Source organism: Ursus americanus, chromosome 14 (genome assembly GCF_024610735.1).
Source record: "Ursus americanus isolate L20-20 chromosome 14, mUrsAme1.1.p, whole genome shotgun sequence".
NCBI lineage: Eukaryota > Metazoa > Chordata > Mammalia > Carnivora > Ursidae > Ursus > Ursus americanus.
This window is the reverse complement of record NC_142140.1, coordinates 10,073,681-10,094,384: the sequence shown is the minus strand read 5'-3', so window position 1 is coordinate 10,094,384 and position 20,704 is coordinate 10,073,681. Positions and strand designations below refer to the sequence as shown.

Genomic DNA, 20,704 nt, shown 5'->3' with positions numbered 1-20,704 from the left:
GCATACTATAAATGCCATAGGGTGCTCAGTCAGACTTTGAGGTCTTTGCTGCAAAAGGGGCTATGGAACAAATTGTTTTGAGAAAATTCTTGATTGTGATTGGAACTGAGATGCCCAGAAGAATTCTGATATGCCAATTCTCTGGTTGGCCTCCCTGGGAGCACAAGTGCAGGTTTATTCGGGAGTACCCCAAGTATCAATAACCATAGGTAGAAGGAAAAGAAACAGGATTGGAATGAGGGAAAAGTTGGGCCATGATGAAGAATGAACAATGTCTCAGCTGATGCCCCTTGAGAAGTTCTGAAGCTGCCCTTGAGAACTGTCCCCTCCCGGGGCAAGGCGGATGAGCTTTTATGCCCCAGTATTGCCCAGTGGCTGCAGCATAGAACCTTAGCTAACAGGAGCCTCTTCAGCCCCCAGCATCAAGGGGAATAAATCCCTCAGTCCTGCAGGCAATCCTGTTGGGTGGTGTGGCATGGCGTCTGCGATACTCTGCTTCTTGTTCTTTTCAAAGTTCTCCATACTCTTCGTACAAGTCATGCATGACTAACTGTTTATAATGCTTATAAAGTAACTGACAGATAATCATTCATCACTTTTATACATTGTGACTATACAAATGACTTCCAAATTCTAATTTTGTTCAAATTATGGCTTAACTCTCCTCAATTCGTGGCAAGATAGAGACTATGTTTTTGGTTTGTTAATGTAGTTAGTTTAAGAGAGTAGGCACATGTTTCTGAGGTTCAGAGGTGAAGATAACAGCACACAGTTACAAATGTATTTACAAATGGCCTAGTCCAAGTCCTGTAACTACTAAGTGCAGAGCAGAAACTAGAATCCAGGTTTGCTGACGCCTGAGTCCAATGACCTCATCCCTACACCATTAATGAACCTGGTAGCCCCAAGTCTCAACCAAAGAATATGACTCTTCTGACCACAAGCGCAAGATAGCTTGTCCCCAAATATCTCCAATGTGCGTAAGACCCGTACTCCAGCTTCATAGTGGAAGGAACAGGTAGGATAGCTCATTATTAAACACCATATATTCAGCCAGCCAAATATCCCAGAGTCCAGACAGATGTATAAATAGTCCATACCTTAAGGTTATAGTCATATTTCCCAGCCCAAGGTCTCCTCTCTCCTAGTCAACTAATTCCCTCAACTTCTTGATAGGAGGAGGTCTTTCCATTGGAGGTCACCCCCAAGACTGCCTCTTTCTTGTGTCCCTGGGGAATAAATCCACTTTGTCCCCTTCCTAATTCCTTGACTCACTTTCACCAAGGTGGCACTTGTTGGCCCCTATCCTCCGGTATGGGTACTCCATGTTTCAGATCCATCCCATATGTCCTTAAAGAGATCACACCTTTCCCACTGCAGGGCTGGGCCTCCTTTTAGCATATCTCTTTGTGTTATCACTCACAGAGTCCCTACCTGGAGGGGAATCACTAACTGCCCTTTATTTATTCCATCTTCCACATATACTGAACAGTTAGCAAGTGAAGGGAGGGAGAAGGAGTCCTGTCCTACCACTAAAAGAAAAAACAAAGATACTGGGACATTCAGTGTTTGCCTGAATATCAAAGAATTCCAGTTTACTTTCCAGATAATCCCCTTCCGCTCTATGCAGTTTCCGTGGTCTACTCTAGATCTTCTCAAAACAGCCAATCACATAATAAACACATGTCAGCAGAATCATCAGACACTGCAACCTGTTCATGCTTCAGATAATATTTACATGCCATTTGCATATTACTTATTTTTCATCCTGTTTTTCTGCCTGCTTAAGCACACCTTTTATCATTTGGGGCATCTCTCTGGGTGTAAGTGTCTGCACAGTTGGGGGAAAGACAGAAATGCTACATCCTCTTGACAAGAAGCTGGATTTCGCAAGGAAATTGGACATAGTTTCAATCACATGCGGAGGATATTTACACATTATTCTTGGTAGGGAATATGGACTTAAATATAAAACACACAAATATGCAATCTGTGGTAAAGAATGGGAAGTTTCTGTCAATTCCCTTTAGAAATAGTTAGAGCTGTTTGTTTTTCTAAGCATTGGCAATTAAAGCCTTGGGGAATAAAAAATTAAACAGTTCCATGATCCATTCTTTTATCAAACAGACTTTTTAGGAATGTGAATACAGTAGAGTGAGCTTTAGAGTCAAAAGACCTCAACTTACATCCTAGCTCTGTTCCTCATTACTGTGATACCCTGTACACATGACCTCTCTGGAAACTCAGGATTTTGACTTAATATTCTGAGTATATTAACTATAAGAACAAATATCTACCCAAAATATATTTATAGCTCCAAAACAGTTTTACTCATTAGGATGCTTATGTTTGTAGCTTACTTTAGAATTATTTAACTGCTATCATTCTTCATTAATTAAAAACATACATATTTGTGAAGTCCTGTGTGTGTGTGTGTGTGTGTGTGTGTGTGTGTGTGTGTGACAGGCATATTCCTGCCATCATAAAGCTTAAATTCTAGTAGGAGATTAAGAGTTGGGATCAGTGAATCCATGATTATGCTGATCATTACTGATTATAATATGTACAATGAATAAAAAGAACAGACTGCAGTGAGAGAACATTATGGAAAGAGAAAATTCAAGTCAGTGGAGCAGCAGGTAGTCATAAAAAGTCTGTCAGAGAAAAATGCATGGAAGTTGATCCTAAAAGATGAGTTAAGAGTTATCTGGGTGAAGAACTCAGGCAAAAAAAAGAAAAGAAAGAAAAGGAAGGAAAGGAAAGGAAAGGAAAGGAAAAGAAAAAAGAAAAAAAGAAAAAAAATTCTGGGCAGGGAGAATGGTATGTGCTAAGTCCCCTTGCCGGACATGAGCTGGGAGCACTCAAGAATGCCAGTGTAGATTAATCATATTCAAGAGAGACTACCTAACAAGTTGGAAATGTAGCCAGGCCAGATACCATACCATAAGGCAATGGAAAGTCTTTGAAAGATGTTCTACAGGAGACCATGTGAGCTGATTCGCAGTTTTTATAAAGATCATTCTGGTTAGTCTGTGCAGAGTTGCTTAAAGGGAGCTGAAAAATGGGTGTAGTAAAACCAGGAGGGATGCTACTGTAGCCCCCCCAGGAACAATGTAAAACTGCATCACCATATCCTCATTACCATCGTCGTCGTTGCTAAATGTGAGAACTTACAAATGGTAACCACTGTTCTCTCTACTTAGTTGTATTAACTAAACATATTTAAGATGGGGTGGGGGTGAAGGGGGAAGAGAAGGGAAAAGATTTAAGAAATATCTTACAGATAATATTAGCTAAGTGGCTACTGGCCTGAATATAAAGGGTACAATGGGAGGGAAATGGAAGTATTCGAGAATAACCTTTCAAGTTCCAATTTGTGCAACTGGGTCGATGGGGGTAACACTTCCTGAGATGAGGAAAGCAGTGCAGAGGCAGGTTGCAGGAGAGCTCCATTTTCAAGGTTATTTGAGATGTCTGTTTGATTATGTCAGCAGCCCTAAGAGGATGGCAAAGGTGATGCTTCCTACACTAAGGATAATAAACATCTAGTTGCATATAAATGAGAATAACCTTCACAGAACCTTCTGCTGCAGGGTACTCTGACATGTGGGCCTGAAATCTCTCTAGACATCATTGAATGAACTATGGAGAAGACCTTCCATGTTTTATCTTCCTTCCCATAAATAGCATATGGTGATTCCATAAGCCAAGACTGAATAGAGAATTTGCCTTTAAAATTATGTTTTAAGACTCATTCATCCATTTTTCTTTGAATTATAATCAAACTGTGAAATGGTTTCAAGACTCAGATGAAACAATAGACTTTTAAGAATTTTTTTTCTTAAATTATTACACATGAACCTAGATATTTTTGGGGTATCGGAGAGATAGCAATCTACTCACACGCTTGTTGCTTAACCATTTTATGGATCTCTTTTGTGCTTTCTAAAGAAATAGATTTTTTTTTTTAAACAGGTGGTTTAGGAAGTCCAAATAGGAATAAATGCAGGGTAGAGGACAGGAGAGGAAATCTTAACTATAAAAAATAAATGAGGGTGAAGGACTGGCTTTGCATGGTCAGCTGGATTAGAATCAGAGCTCACTGGTGTTGGGAGAGATGAAGCTGGTATAAACGCCTGGGTCCCAGCACTCCCAAAGGGGGCTCAGGATCTAGCTAGGCTAATATCACTTCAAATCTCAGAGCGGCACCTGGGTGGCTCAGTCGGTTGAGTGTCTGCCTTTGGCTCAGGTCATGATCCAGGGGTCCTAGGGTTAAGCCCCACATCCAGCTCCCTGCTCAGTGGGAGACCTACTTCTCCCTCTCCCTCTGCTGCTCCCCCTGCTTGTGTACTCTCTCTCTGTCTCTGTCAAATAAATAAGTAAATAAAATCTTTAAAAACTTTTAAAAAAAATCTCTTGGAAAAATTCTTAGCCAGTCCACTCTTACTTGGGGAGGGGGAAACTTTTTTTTTCTTCTTTTTTTAAGGAGAGCTCAAACGCACTCTAGGGTTTGTGCAGTGTTGATCCCATTTAGGATAGTACTCTCCTTTGAAACTGAGGGCCACAGAGGGGAGGGGGTGGGGGAATGGGGTAGGCTGGTGATGGGTAGTAAGGAGGGCACGTATTGCATGGTGCACTGGGTGTTCTACGCAACTAATGAATCATGGAACTTTACATCAAAAACCAGGGATGTACTGTATGGTGACTAACATAATATAATAAAAAATATTATTATAATTTTAAAAAAAGGACAGTACTCTCCTGGTGTTTGCATAAAATGAGGTAAAATGTAAAAAATGATCCCTTAGTTCCTCACTTCCTCTTACTTCCTCCCACCCAATCCATCCCATGTCCTTTCATTTCTCCTTCCTAACATTATCTCTCACCTGTCCTTTTTTGTCTCTTCATTGCTTTTACATTGTCTAAAGAAGGCGGATTCATTAAGTGATCTTAGTGATGTTTCTGAAAATTTCCAGAAGGATCAGAATTGCAAAACCAAAACGCATATATGGTCTCAGTTAAGTCAAAGTCAGCAGCTTTTTGTTAAATAAAAACAAAAACAAAATGCACTCTTCATTGCGTCGCCATAGCAACCATTTCATTTTTCATTGTAAAGAGACAATTAGGTGCTAACCTGGGTATTAATGCAAGCTTTTTGAAAGAAAAAAATCTCATTCTTCCAAAAGAGGCAGTGTTGTTGATTTTCATTGTTACTTCTGGCTCCAAAGGAGTCATTATTGGTAATTATTTTACTTATTTATTTTTTGGTGAACACATGGAAGAGGGTTTAAGGAATGTCAGTGGCAACCCCCGGGACAACACAGTCCTATTCTCCCTTGGGCCAGTTTGGAAAGTACTTTTTACAGGCAGTGTAAGTCCATGAGAACATCACATTTGCTCCTTCCTGCCAGGTACCCTTTTGAGTCCGCTCTGTGGAAAAAGGACAAGGATGGAGCCAAAGACTGCAAATGCAACACCTACTTGTGTATCGCCAAGACTTACTTCCCTAACAATATCAGTATCAATTAAGTCACTTGTATTGACCCCCACACACACCACAGCGCTAGACAGGGATACAACATGAGATAAAAGACATGCTTCCTGGTGGGGGAGACAGATATTTATCATACACACGTACACACACACACACGCGTGCACACACACAGAGTGTGAATCTTATGATTGCTTTGAGAGTTCATAACTCTCAAATACCATCTCAGGATGGTATTACCTAGTTTTGCTTAGAAAAGTCTTGGCTGAAGAAGTGATGCTTGCATGGAGATTTAAAGAATAAATAAAATAAGGTAGGTGGGGGTGGGGAAACATTCCAGGGAAAGGGGAAAGCATATACAAAGGCCCTGTGGCACACTAGAGCATGCTATATTCAGGGATATGAAAAAGGCTAGGGGACAGGGAGACGTAATGAGCTGTAAAATAAAGTTGAATAAATGCCTTTGAATTTGGCTTCAGTTTGTCAAATGCACGAAGACCATCTCATTCATCAAACATGTACTGAACATGTTCCCTATGCCAGGCACGAGGGTGCAAAGATAAATTAAACATGGTCCCTGCCTTTGATCTGCTCACTTCTAACTGTTCTCTTCCTCCCTGACTTCCACAAAATATTCTGGTTCTCTCCCTATTATATATGAGACAATTTATCTCTATGTTTTATCTCCTCTATTTATTAGCTGTGAATGCCATGCCTGGGCCACAGGAATGCCCCAGGTTCAGAAGTACAGAGAAGTGAAGCCACTGAAATTGCCTGAGGAAAAAGTATTTGAAAAAATGGGAAGCAATTATGATTGTTCAGAGACAAAGAGCCTCTGGACATGGTTACATTATCCTGTGCTACACAGACATAAATTTTACCAGCACAGCACTTTGATCAGGGCTTTAGAGTTGAAGTAGAACCACTTACAACTCATTTCTTCCATGTCACAGCAGGGGTAGATGCCATTACTCACCTCATATTATAAGTAGCAATATTCAAGCTTAGAAAGGCTCGGTGAGGTACTCAAGATCCCCCCGTTATTAATGAGCAGCAGAGCCTGCGCCCAAATGCAGAATCCCTGACTGCAACTCCAGTACCCTGGTCATACCTTTTACTGCTCGTGGCTGCACAGTATCTATCTCCAAGACTGTATTCTTCATTTGGTCAGCACTATGAATTGGGCACTTGCTATGTTCCAGGACCTACAGACAGTCAGTTGAAAGGTGTATGGTCCAGGCCATCATGATGGGGGCAGTCTAGTGACAGGATACTTATGACATAAATACTTGAACAAATAACCACAAGTCATGATTAATGTGATGAAGGGGCATGATACATTCTATAAGCAGGCAAGAAAAGGAGCTCATAATTTACATTTGAGAGTCAGAGAAGTAAGACTGAGACCTGAAAGGCAGATAGGAGGTAGTCAGGTAAAGATAAGTGGGAATAGCATCTGAGGCAGAGGGAACAGCATGTACAAAAGCTTTGAGGATGGACGGAGCATTGCACATTTGAAGGAGTTAGAGAAGGTGAGGGAAGACAGAAGGGGTACATGCAGAGTTCCTTGGGCCATGTTGAGGATATTATCTTCATTCCAAGTGTGATGGGAACTTGAGCAAATGCAGCAGGACAGCAGAAGCCCCCAAAAGTATTGTCCTCAGCGTTGAGTTGTAAAAAGAAATGACACCTGGGGGAAAAACAAACAAAAAAAAAAACTCTCACGTCTGACAAGGAGTCTAGGAAGGTTTAGAGGACACACTCAGAGCAGGTGTTGATGGAGGCCAGACTACAGGCTCAGAGAGTGAGTGGGCAGGAAATAGCAGTTTTGAGATCCCGGACACAAGACCCTGCAAACAAAAGCAAAGAAAAAGGGATCCTGTGAAGTCAGGATTAAAACCATGAACCACTCAGCCCCTACTCCTTAGCCAGGCTCCCTCCCTTTCACTAAATTTCTCTTGGCAGTATAGCTATTATTTTCCTGCCCAATCTCAGAGCCCTCACTGTTCCAGTTAGGGCCATGGGCTGAGCAACTATTTGTTGACAATTTTCTGAGTAAAGTTTCATTGCAATTATTTGCTCTTTGGGGGCTTAAACCATGGGCTTAAACAGTTGAGGGCCTTGATGAGGAGTTGAGAGCCTAGGTTACCCCTGGATGGGCAATTCAGCTGGCCCAGGTTCTAGCTGTTTAAGTGTTTTGCCCATCAGCCAGGGGGCAGCACTTGGCACAATCACTACTGGGTACCACGGCACGCTACCCAGCATGGCAGCAGTTTGGGGGCCCACATCCACCCACATGCACACCACCACACTGGGGGCAGTGCAAACACAGGAGAGTAAAGATGAGACATGGAAAACTATGAGCTAATGGAAGGGGAAATGATTTTCAAGGGCAGAAAGAAAGGTACCGCAGCTCAGTGGCAAGATGGGAAAGATAGGGTTCAAAAGGGACAGAGGAAGATCAACAGAAATAACAGCCAGAACGGAAAAGAGAAAGGAGAAAGCTCTACGATTATGATGATCAAAACTTGTCAAAGTTCAACAGAAAGCCATTGTCAATGGCTTTGAAAACTGAGATAAGAATGCACTTGATTTAGTAAGAGCCTGACTTTGTCTTCTCATCAATGACAATCTGGGGTCCGGTGTCAATGAACACTTTACAAGTCCAACTTAAAACACACTGACTATGCCTAAGAAATGCAAAGATTATCTCTTTCTTTTAGCTATTAATTTGACATCAGTTTTTTCATTTGATTTCTATCTCTTTATGTTCATTAGAACTATAAAGTTGACTTTAAAAGCTGGCAAGATTAGACAGCTTTGTACTTACAGAAATGGAGTATTCCAAATAACAACTTTAGAAACAGAATACTTTAGGGGCACCTGGGTGGCTCAGTCAGTTGAGCATCCGACTCTTGATTTTGGTTCAGGTCATGATCTCAGGGTCATGAGATCGAGCCCCTAGTCAGACTCTGTGCTCAGTGGGGAGTCTGCTTGAGATTCTCCTCTCCCTCTTCCTATACCACTCCCCCCCCTCAAAATAGAATAAATCTTTTTTTTTTAAAGAAACAATATGTTAAGTTCAGACTTAACTTTTTTTTTAATCCGCTTGCTTTATTTGCAAAATAATACAGAACATCATTGTCTTTTACCTAATGTATTCCCCAGCAAGGTACAAACAAGCATTTTCATATTATAAGAAAGAATTTGAGGTTGCTTCCTACAAAAAGGCTCTTAGGTTTACTCTTGATGAATATGGCCAAAGGTTCAAAGGGAGCCAATGGAATCTGGCAGAAGTGTGTCTCTCCAGGCTGACTGTAGAGAAAACACTTTGCCTTTGTATGTTAAATCACTGCAAGGCAGTGACCTAAGAGTTGCAGGACTCTCAACCCAGCAGGGATGGTAAATATCCTTCTAGATAACACAACAGGGTGAACGGTACCAGTATTGGCTATATATAAAAGAGCAAATCTGCCTGTTGTTATGGAGGGCGATATCTTGAAATCAAAATTGAGGAGTCAGATGGCTGGTAGAGGAAAGAAATTCCTATGCCTAGCAAAATCAGAAGTGACTGCCTGGAAGAACTGGCTATTGAGGTCGCCTGGAGCTCTTGAGGATGTCATGGGGAGCAAAACACTTACTTCCCAAGCATGTGGTCAGTTGTACTAACAGCATTTCACTGGAATAGACACAGAACCAGGCTTCTGCTCAGGAGAGCAAAGAACTGAGATGTTGATGATTTCAAGCATGACACAATCACTTATCTCATACTCTAGAAACTGATTTACATTCACCTGGAGTGCTTATCTTATGTCCATTCAAATAAAGGAAGTAATTGTGTGTAGATGTAATATCATGTCTGCCTAGAAATACTAAATGACAAAAACAAAACACAGTAAAACTAGGTCTTGTCCAATAATCATCTGGTTGCCTTCATTATTTTGTAATTCTGTGCCAGACACCCATCCACAAAGTGTGGCCTAGAGTGTTTGGTCTGTGCATCTCTTTATGTATAGCCCTCTTCCCTCTCTCCATCCCTCTCTCCCTCTTTATTACCAAATCAAAGATAGGAGGTCTAAATAGAACAGCATGAAAATTATCTACAAATGATGGGGCATCAACTGTAATAAATACACCTGCATTTCCTGAGCACCCACCATATTCTACGCACGGTGCACTACTTTTCACACATGATACCCTTTAAACTTCAAATGATGAGAAGATCTCCATGGTAGTGGTAGAGTGAGGTGGGGTTATATATCAGAGACTCTTATAACAAATTTCTAGGGTCCGAATTTTGAGTCTGTCACTTGCCAGAGGTGAAGTAGCTTGCCCAATGTCACCAACCAACAATCTGAGGCCAAGATTTGAAATCAGTTCTTCTAGAAGATGCAACTCTCTCTACCCTGAAAAGCAAATGTTTTTCCCCCATAATTATACTGAATCCTTTTATCGTCATGCATTACTTGATAACTAAACCAAGAGTTCTATTTTGACCCTCCAGATGACTGAGGAAGTCCCAATTGCAAACATCCTGTCCTATCCCCAAACATATGCCATTATTTATTTATTTTTCTCAAGAACGTGGTTACTCTAATTAGGAAGCAAGGGGTGCAGGTGGTAAGGATAGTAAACATTGGTCTTAACTGCCAGGAACTTTCATTTAATTCAGTCATATGAATGTTCCAAGCATCCAACAGGTAATAATGTAACTTCCTCTTTTTTGGGACTCCATCAGACACGTTTTTCATTTTTATTACACAGACTTTGGGATGTCGTGAGGATTATGAAACTTCTCCCTTTCTACCTGAAGACTTCATTAAGGCCTTCTTGTCCCAGTTCTCAAGTGTCACTTGGGAATGCATAAAATTTACTCTTTCTCATAAAAGAGTCAGTTACAGATAAAATAGGGGTTTGAGAACACTTTCAAACAAAAGAGAAGCAAACTTATTGAAATGCCTGTTCCTTGAAAAGGCTGTGATTCAGATTTCATAAGAAAGATTTTCATTATGAAATATACTAATATTAAGAAAACTATTTCATGTTATAGCCAATTAATAAGTCAGTGGTACTAATACACTTGACTGAATGGTTGCTACAGGCTATACACCCTTCTGTGTATTTCACATTGGTCAACCCATTTGGTCCCAACAACCTGCTAAGAGAGGTACTATTATTATCTCTACTCTAGAAATAAGGAAATGGAGGCACACAAATAATAACAAAAATAATAGTGATAATACTAACAACTACAAATAATAGCGTTCCTCAAACAATGTTGAACGCCAAGGATGTTTATGGTACCTAATACCTGTAGAACTTTTTATTCACCAGAATTTAATACATGAACACTTTTTAGCAGACATTGTGTTTCTTATCCAGTTGGTTCTGCTCTAATGTGACATGTGTTTTCTTAAAAACCACCATGCTATGCAAAATTGTGCGATAAAAACATAAGAGTTATGGGAAAAATTGAGTTAGGGACATAACACTCAAAAACATCACCAGTGACATTAAAAAAAAAATCTGATAAAAATGGTGGCCTGCTTTTATACAAGTAAATGGCTAGGCAGTGCATAAATGTTATAATAAATATGGCATTTTACCTTAAGGAGGTAAAGTTTGCTCATGGAAGGAGGTGCCAGAAGCTTTGCTGTTTGTGATTTATTGTAAAATTATGCGAAGGAGGCAGGCAGACGTTTGAGGTGTGTGTGTGTGTGTGTGTGTGAGCACTTTGTGTGTTCCTGAACGGCTTGGTCCAGCTGGATGTAGTTTACTGTGCTCCTCTACTGTTTCTTGGGGGAAAAGATCATACACGTGCAAACACAAACTTTGTGTTGTACTCAAATTGTTCCCTAATATATCCATCTGCTAGGGATGCATTTGCGTTTTCAAAGCAAGGGTTAAAGCACAACTAACTGGCTATACAGTTTTGAGCAGACCAGGTTAAGTGCTCTTTGGAGCTGTACCTATGACAAGGGCCAACAGGGGAACTGCCCTGACTGGGGACACAGGGAAGGCTGTATGTAGAAGAGGCCACTGGATGAAGCATCAAATAGAAACAAGGTGTCAGAAGCACAACAGGTCAGCAAAGGAAATGACAAGAGGAGGGGAAAACAGGGGCCCATATACATTGTGGGAAAAAGAACTTGGTGAACCGTTGATGCATGAGGAATTAGTTCATTCTTAATTGCCTTCCTCCTGGCACTAAAGTATGGCTCCCCAATGGAGGGAGAATGTCTATCATCTTCACAGTGGTGTACTTAGTGTTTGAGCCAGTGCGGGCATTTGGTAGTATCTCAGTAAAATGGAGAACCAGTACATGGATGAACGCACCAACAGTGGAAAAGTCTTTCACATAGCCCATCTAGAAAATAGAACTAACAGTGAATCTACAGCATGGGTCATGAGTTAATAATCTCTTACATCCATGGTTTGACACCAACAAATAGTCCTAGAACTCTTCTTCTGATACAGGATTTTTACAGATAAAGTTGGTAATTCATTAGTATAAATATATTGTTAGTTCATTTGTATAGTATATACGTCTAAGGATATCGGCAGTAATGATGAGAGTATTTTGATGAACTTAAAAATCTGAAATTGAGTTTTTCCAGTTTTGTATCTGTTTCTGTGTTCTACAAATTTTTTTCCTTACTTCTTCCTTTTTCTCATTTTTCTTTGGACAGTATCTCAAATGCTATGATGTTCAAAGTTTGAAGCCTGTCACTATTACAACTTTTAATAGCTTGCCTTGAAATCTCTCAAAATATATTTACACAGAAGAGATGGCAAATTTCAGAGTTGCTCATGAGCACTATCTGACCACTTTTCAAATTTCTTAGTATCTCAGCAATAAAACATTAGACAAAGAGAACTCAAGTAATGTAGTGCATACCACCTTGCAAAACAATAATGGCATCTCATAATATGGATTAGCATTTTATCTGATAATGAACTTAGACCAAGATAAAGAAGATTCAGGTGGGCTTTGCCTGGCATTAAATTAAGCATATACCTGTAAACTCTTAACAATATACTTGCTGGTACATTTCAGTCAGACCAGACATAAATAGGCCTGGTGTTTTAGACACTACAACCTAGTTAATGAGACATCTGTAAAAAGTTTAAAATAGATGAAAATGGTTATGAGCCTTCATCTTGAGATATATACCCCAACAACCTAATCTAAATAAATATTAAGCAGAATATAAATAGTAGTTATAATAAAAAGTAGCTATAATAATAAGTAGTTAACATTTCATTGGTACTTATTTCCTAGGCATTATGCTAAGCATTTTTCATATATTTATTAGATCTTCAAAACCACCATATGAAGTAGGACTCATTATTATCTTCATTCTACAAATGAAGAAACTGATGGACAGAGAGAACAGTTATAGTCCCAAATTCCATGGATTAGACTTTAAAATAACCACTGTTCTAGAATATATGCAAAGCTCTTTGTTGGCTTGACTGTAAATTCCTTGCCTGAATGCTATTTGGTTATATAAGCTGAATTATATATGATGGGTGCTAGAAAAACCACATTCAACCAAGGAGCAGAAACTAGATTCTAGAAATTCATTTAGGGTGATGATAAAATGAAGTCTTAATTCTCAAAACACATGGAAATTCCAAGGCAATCTGCATCCTTCCCACTGGCCTGAGTCATTGAGGATTGGCCAAGGTGGGGAGACTTAGCTCCACTGGGGATGGTCCTCAGAAAGCCAGAATGGGATGAGACTTAGTTGAATACCAGCCCTGAGGAGAGGCTTGATCTCAGAAAAACCATGTGTCAAGGGCCTCTATGTTTTGATGAAAGGGACCAACAATGATCATCAATGCCTTGACCTTGCTAAAGAAATTATAAAGAAGATAAAATATTGTAGGGGCGCCTGGGTGGCACAGCGGTTAAGCGCCTGCCTTCGGCTCAGCGCGTGATCCCGGCGTTATGGGATCGAGCCCCACATCAGGCTCTTCAGCTATGAGCCTGCTTCTTCCTCTCCCGCTCCCCCTGCTTGTGTTCCCTCTCTCGCTGGCTGTCTCTATCTCTGTCAAATAAATAAAATCTTAAAAAAAAAAAAAAAGAAGATAAAATATTGTCAAATACCCAGGGTTAAATAAACAAGGTAATGTATTTTACAGTAAGCAGCAGGTAAAATAGGAATGGCCTCAAGACTAAAAATAAATAGGTTATAATTTGTTAAAAGAATGTACTAAAAGTTGATGGTACGATAAACACAGTCAAAAGGTGAATCTCCCACCAAAGGCCAGAGACAGTGACTTGGGTCCTCTCCTGGGGCTTGGTGGGGTTGAATCCTTGTGGACCAATACCTCTGGGATCCTTGTAGACTAAAGCTTTCATATCTTTATACCTATATACTTATTACAAAATACTTTTATAGTATTGTTGGTTCTGATCCTAAGTACTTTACAAACACTGATTTAATGGTCAACACAACATTATGAGGTATTAACATCCCCATTTACAGATGCAAAAGCTGAGGCATAGCCAGGCCAAACTCTTTGCCCTGGGTCACAGAACTAGGAAATGGGAATCGAACTCAGGCCAGCTTCAGACCACTCATTCTTAAACACTACGCATTATAAAGAGGAAATGTGGGGCAGCAATTTGGTCAATGGAATTCATGTTGGTTTTCACATACTTCCGAGGTATCACCAGAGACTGCAAAACTTTCAGCACAAAATATCAATGGGCTCTAGTTTGAGAATAATGAAATCAAACACTCCGTAAAATGAACATCATAGCTTTTGAGGTCTTAAATTGCTAAGTAGTCTTCGTTAGTAAAAAGTGTGTACACACACAGAGAGACACTCATATATAAGCATATGTATATACGTAATTTACGGTTATGTTTAAGTAATAAACAAACTATGGATGATTTCTTCAACTGTAAAATTTGCTCATGAACAGAGAAACAGAACCAAAACCATAGGTCAAATTATATCATTTTCTTTTTTGGACTGCTAAACCATGATCTGCAGAGTCCTCCTTAGTAGGATGACAGCAGGGATCATGAAGGAAGGAAGCAACATTGCCTAGGTCCTGGAAGCCTTGTGACCATGGTAAGCCTTTCTTAAACAGTGTAGCTTAGCATGGTGGAATGGAGTTAAAGTCAAACCTTTTCCAATACGAAAGATGAGCTTTTAAAATACAGTCTGGTTCACAACCAAAAGAATCATTAATTCAATATTGTTTTGTCTTTCTATTTTACATTCATTATGTATTATACAGTTAGCCGCTGGCAGCTCCTTAAAACCATTCAAAGACATGCACATTCAAATTAATGTTTGTTGGAAAACTGTATTCCTTCCACATGAGATGGCAGAGTCTCTTTTAATTTCTTCACCAGAGCCTTGGTTTGAAATATAATACAGAAATATCCAGGCAGTCAATATGTCTGGTAGAAATTCTTGTATGTTTAGAGAAAAACTGTTTGAATCACAGGTAGGAAAAAGACACCCATTATACAAACAAATGAGCTCCTCTATCATGTTTATTTAATTGCCTACTATTTGTCAGTACTACAGACACAATGATGTACCACAGACACTTGTTCCTGCCTTCATGGTACTCATGGCCTAGTCAGAGAGAGATGGCCAGTCAAATGATTGGGGCAAAAGGTATATAATTACAAGTAGAGACCAATGATATGAAGAAAACAGTTCTCTGGGTGTGTAAGTAAAGAAGCTGGCCTAGACTTGAGGCTGTAGGTGAGGGTAGCCTAGGATGGATGTTCTAAGAAGCAGAGGATAATCATTCCATACAGAGGAAAACAAAAATAAAGAGATAGCACACGTATTAAGGGTTCTGTGGTTGAATGAACACAACATCTTCAAGACCTAAAGGAGTGTCGGATGGTGACCTGGGGAGAAGAGTGGGGGAAAAGTGGTGGCAAATTAGTCTGAAAAAGTTGGCAGGGGGCAGACCACAGGGGCCTTGTAGACTCCATTAAGGATGGGGATTGTATCCTCTGATCAATGGGAAGACCTAGTTATGGAGTACCATGACTGAATAAATATATCGTTGGCTTTCCACTGACACAAAAGGCCATGGTATCTATTCATTTTGTTTAATGTAATTGGAATTTTATGAATGAATGAATGTATTCATTTATATATTGCTTTACTAGGGTATGATTAACAAAAACTGTACCTATTCAGGTTCATACAACATGATCCTTTTTAAGGCATACAGTGTGATGATTTAATATATGTATAATTGAGAAATGATTACCACATCACATTAATTAACACATCCGTCACCTCACATTTAATCTAGCCTTTAGAAGTCACGCAAAAGACAAACATATCTAAATATACAGGGGTGGGGCTCCAGATCACAAAAGAGGGCACTTCATAAACACAACTGGACCAAGGCAAGTTGTCTGTAGCTTTCTCCTTACCGATCTTACAACTTCCCATGCCCTTCTTTTCAGGTTTATAACCAAGGCAGTGATTTAACACACTGCGCAGTAAGTGAATGGTTGTTTACTGATTTTTCAGGGGAGCCAAAGGAGACAAGGACAGTCATGGAGACACCATCCACACCACAAATAACACAGTGTCAGGATGGTTTTACACCTTATTAGCAATTTGTCAACATAAAGAGACCAGATAAGCCAACATCACTAGATCTTGGGTCCTTGCCATCAGTGTTTCATAAATCAGAACTAAGCAAGAAGGGCTTACTTTTCAGGGCAACTTAACTCACTACTTTGTAGGTATGGTGAAGGTGAACAGTTAAAAAAAAAATAACACAAAAAGGGACATATACTAACATAACTTTCAAAGCTCCCAGAGTCTTCATGTAGCAAGAAATCATCTAGTATTAATCCTTTTATGTATATATGGAAGATATAAAATAACCACGCTTAAGATTACAAATTTCTGTGATTTTCATGTCTTCATTATTCATCTGCCATTCTGACTGAAAGTACTTCAGCTCTGATTACTACTATGAACTTCCATGTAGGAGACTTCTCCAGGGCAAGCAAGCACACGGATTCACCCAAACGCATTTGATCGATTAATATATGCAAAAACTCTCCAATAAATATGCCAAGTAATACTGACTTCCTTTTTTTTTTTTTTTCCTAATGAGAAGGCCCTGGAGATGGCTATGGTTTCTCTCCAAAGTCATTCTTGATGTCATGTGTTAAGTATTTAGACTCCCTTTGCAGTCATTTTATTTGTAATAGTGTCTTGTGTGTTGTGTCTCCTAGCTCTACATACAAACTACCACACTTACAATCTCCATGAACCTAAGTGCGTCAGTGGCTCTGGGGATGCTATACATGCCGAAAGTGTACATCATCATTTTCCACCCTGAACTCAATGTCCAGAAGCGGAAGCGAAGCTTCAAGGCGGTAGTCACGGCAGCCACCATGTCATCGCGGCTGTCACACAAACCCAGTGACAGACCCAACGGTGAGGCAAAGACAGAACTCTGTGAAAACATAGACCCAAACAGTAAGTAACTTTCCTTTCCTTTCAACTTCCCCTCCTACATCAGGAAGCTCTAGGAACTGTGGTATGAGTTTGCCTTTCTTTGGAGAAATATGGTGTCCATTCTTGTCTTAACGGAGTGGGTTCCTGGGTGAATGCTAACCTTTGCTCTTAAGAGTTTGTCTTGTTCTTGCCCCCATTTCACTTTTGCTCCCTGTGGGAAAAAAAAGCTTATAGAGGCTCTGTTTCTGAAGTGTGAAATCTCCCCCTTCCTTCTTGTTCACTGGTACCAAACCCTCCAATTGACAGAAACGTAGCTGTCAGGTTGTGACCCACCTTTCTTGCTCTCCTTATGTTAGGGGAACAAATTCCTAGTAGGGAAGCTTTAACACCTGACTGAACTGTAGCAGTGGGAATAAAACTGGAATATTTAATGACTTAGAAAGCAAAACTTCTTTTCACTGGAACATGAATGTAGAGTAAGTTATGATTCTTCACTAAGCAAGCTTTCTAGAAATAAGAAAACACCCAAGTATACAGGCTGAGTACCATCATGGTCGTGACATCCCCACATGGGAAAAACATTTCCCATGCCACTGCAGGAGAGTTTCCTTCCGTGAAAGACCTAACATCAGGGAGGGGATTAAGGGTGACATGTCACATGTGATATGCTACCTTGCCTATCTGCAACCCCTGGGTAGCCTCTAGTCACCCCTGCAAATGACTCCAAAAAGATGGACATACACATACCAATTTGTAAGAAAACAAGACCGTTTAACTTGAGGTTAAACACATAGAATTCTCATTGCCAATTTTACTAATGATATGGTGGTAAGAGTGCATTTTAGATTAAAAATACTATTTCCAGGATTTGTTTTTTAGGAATGAGTTGACCAGTTCCAAATAGAATGTGGCAGATTTGAGTGTTCACAATACTTTGTTTTAAAAAGTAGAGAGGGATTCACGTTGTCCATTAAATCCTTCAAGACATTTTTTAGTTATGGACTCATTTTGTCATAGACAAAGGCTTCTCACCAAGCAGAAAGGAATCCCTATTCTAAAGACTCCGAGGTAATCGTGTATACTCTGCAAGTAAGGAGAGATCTTTGAAAAGCAGGAGGCAACAGAGTTTGTCCCTAACAAATACCGTGCAGAGATCCATGATCTTGGCTCCTCTCTTTTTCTAAGCAGTTGGCTGAGTGAATATTGTGAAACTCATTGAGAATATGTAGACGGGGTACAAAGGCTTGTTAACAATAGTGTGGGCTTCGCTTGGACCTTTAATAGAAGGGATTCTGGGACAAGGCAAGAGGAAGGACAAAGATCACACCGAGAGAAAGGAGCAACAGAATGAATGTATAGCCTCTGTTCTTGTGTCTTCAGAGCAAATGGTCAATTGAGAGGCGGGAAATTGGATAGCGAATCCTGTGGAATTTGATGTGATGTCGGAAGAGGCTCCGGGGTGAGACAGACCTGGGTTCAAATCCCAACTCCACTTCCCAGCCGTGTGGCTTTGAGAATCACGGAGCTATCCTAAAGCTCAGCATCTTCATGTTTAAAATGGAGATACTGATATTTATGTCATAAGTGTGTCATAACATTATGCATCTAGAAAATAATATATCAATTGTTACCGTCCTTTTATTCCTTAAAAGGCAGAAAAGTACATTTTAATGTGATTGGTTATGTGGATGTGATGGTCCAGTTAAAGACTGTTTGGAGGTAGATGCAACTGATGCCCAAAAAGAAATATTCCCATGAATATAGATGCATAAGCATCTATTTCTATGCATACTTGTGTTGGTAAATATACCTGCACATTTATACTTCTGTAGTGTTTTATTCTAGGACCCCTTGCCACACTTGCATTTTATAAAACATTTATCCTAGAGACATTTCATTACGTGTTTTACATTTATATCTGGGCGCACGCACACACACACGCACACACACGCACACACACACACACACAAATTCACTAGATATGCCCAAAAATCAATAAGGAGAAAATACGGTCAAAAGTCTGTATGTATGGAAAAAAAATAACCATGTTAGAAGTTCTGAATTTGGGTAATTCAATACTTCGCTACTTAAAAATAATTAGGTTTCAAACAACATTTCTACTATTATTAACTTTTAATGATTAGGTTCCATCCTTGCTGAAGCTGTTTTGGATACAATAATGGTTGTAAAATGCTAACACTAACACCACTACTGACACTAGTACTAATAGTAATACTAATACTACTGCTAATACTTGCATCAGCTACCCGTTGAAATAGGCATTATCCAAAATGCTTTGTGTGAAAGATCTCTTACCCCTCACAGTACCTCTGTAGGAGAATTGTTCTTTTTAATGAAGAAACCCAGGCTTAGTGAGATTAAGTGCCATCACCAAAGTCACACATCTAGTTAGCAGTGGGTGTTGGACTGAAACCCAGGTCTGACTCCCAAAGCCACGCCTCCTTCTCTTTGCTGCTCTGTTCCTTAGAATGTAAAGGTCATGTCATAATTCCAAAACAGAAATTACTCTCTTGGCTTCCTCGACTGATGATTCAGGTTGCATATAAAGCATATAATGATGTGTGTGGCAGACTCTTTAGTTAAATGTGCTGGGAAATGTATTATTGTTTCTGTGTTGTCTACAAAGACAGGAGTAACTTGGGCTCAAAGAAGGCTGCCCAGGTAGAGGCCTCATCTTACTTAGTCAAAAATTTATATAACTTACCATCTATGCCGATCATGACAATTATTCCATTTGGAATTCATTTGGTGCCTTCCCATGAAAAGTTTTGTTGGGTTTTGTCAATGATGTTTTGGTGTCTACACAGAGCAAAAATAAACATTTCAGGGGGGAAAATGAAATCAAATAGGGTCCTTGTCTATAAGCAGTTCAAAATAATTTAAAAATTGTTTTAGTGTTTTGTTTTGTGTAGACACTCTCTAAAATAGCACAATTTGGATAGCTATTTGCCTAACCATAGGAGGAGATTCATGTACCTCCAAACATTGGCGTTTCTGATGACCCAGCTCCCGAAGCCTCTCCCCCCATCAAAAGAGTTTATCCACACAACATCTGCCCAACAGAGCCTTCTGTAGTGGTAGAAATGTTCTGGTCACACATGGCCAATCAGCCCTTGAAATATGGCTCCTTAACTGAGGAAAAATGCTATTTATTTTAAATAATTTCAGTTTAAATAGCCATCTGTGTTTGTGGCTACTATTATCAGAAAGCTCAGCTTTAGAAATTAGTATGTCTTAATAGGCAAGGATTTTATCTAGGACACGTATTGGAAACGTCTCCCAAAGTTTTAGCAATGAGGTTGACCCGGGATAAAGTCAACTTAAAGGGATGAAACATTCGATATGAGACAAAAATACAATCAAGTAGTTATATGAAATGATCTAGAAGGAGCCACTAATCTGGAAATAGTGGTATCATAGATAGTAATAATTTCATTCAGAAAACCAGTCCTGAGCAATGCAAAAATGTATGTATATAGGCAAAAGCAGTAATGAAAAATTCAATTCATGAAAATAAACAATAGGACTACCTGATGTGAGGGAATATTACTATATTCTATTTAATACCAAATATAGCTCAAATATTCTCTAGTTTCTGAACTTTGGTAGCAGAGAAAAAGGAATTATTTGCTGAAATTAAGCTGTCTGGTGAAAAAGAAACAAAAGCACACACCACGTACTTGAGAAAGGAACATGTCTTTCCAAAGGGGAAATTCT

At 39.6% G+C, this 20,704-nt stretch overlaps 1 protein-coding gene and 1 long non-coding RNA gene across 4 annotated transcripts in view; one reads left to right on the top strand and one right to left on the bottom strand.

Moving 5' to 3' along the window:
- Positions 1–20,704, bottom strand: part of LOC148108910 (uncharacterized) — a 189,357-nt gene that overhangs the window by 31,210 nt on the left and 137,443 nt on the right. The gene's annotated exons all lie outside the window — the stretch shown is intronic.
- Positions 1–20,704, top strand: part of GRM7 (glutamate metabotropic receptor 7) — an 853,586-nt gene that overhangs the window by 779,809 nt on the left and 53,073 nt on the right. For all 3 annotated transcript variants that reach the window (XR_015726624.1, XM_087866838.1, XM_045808129.2), the window contains exon 9: positions 16,741–16,987. Coding sequence is in view for 2 of the 3 variants with exons in the window: in XM_087866838.1 (XP_087722964.1) it covers positions 16,741–16,987 (247 nt within the window). In the remaining variant the exon portion in view is untranslated. The remainder of the gene's footprint in view (positions 1–16,740; positions 16,988–20,704) is intronic.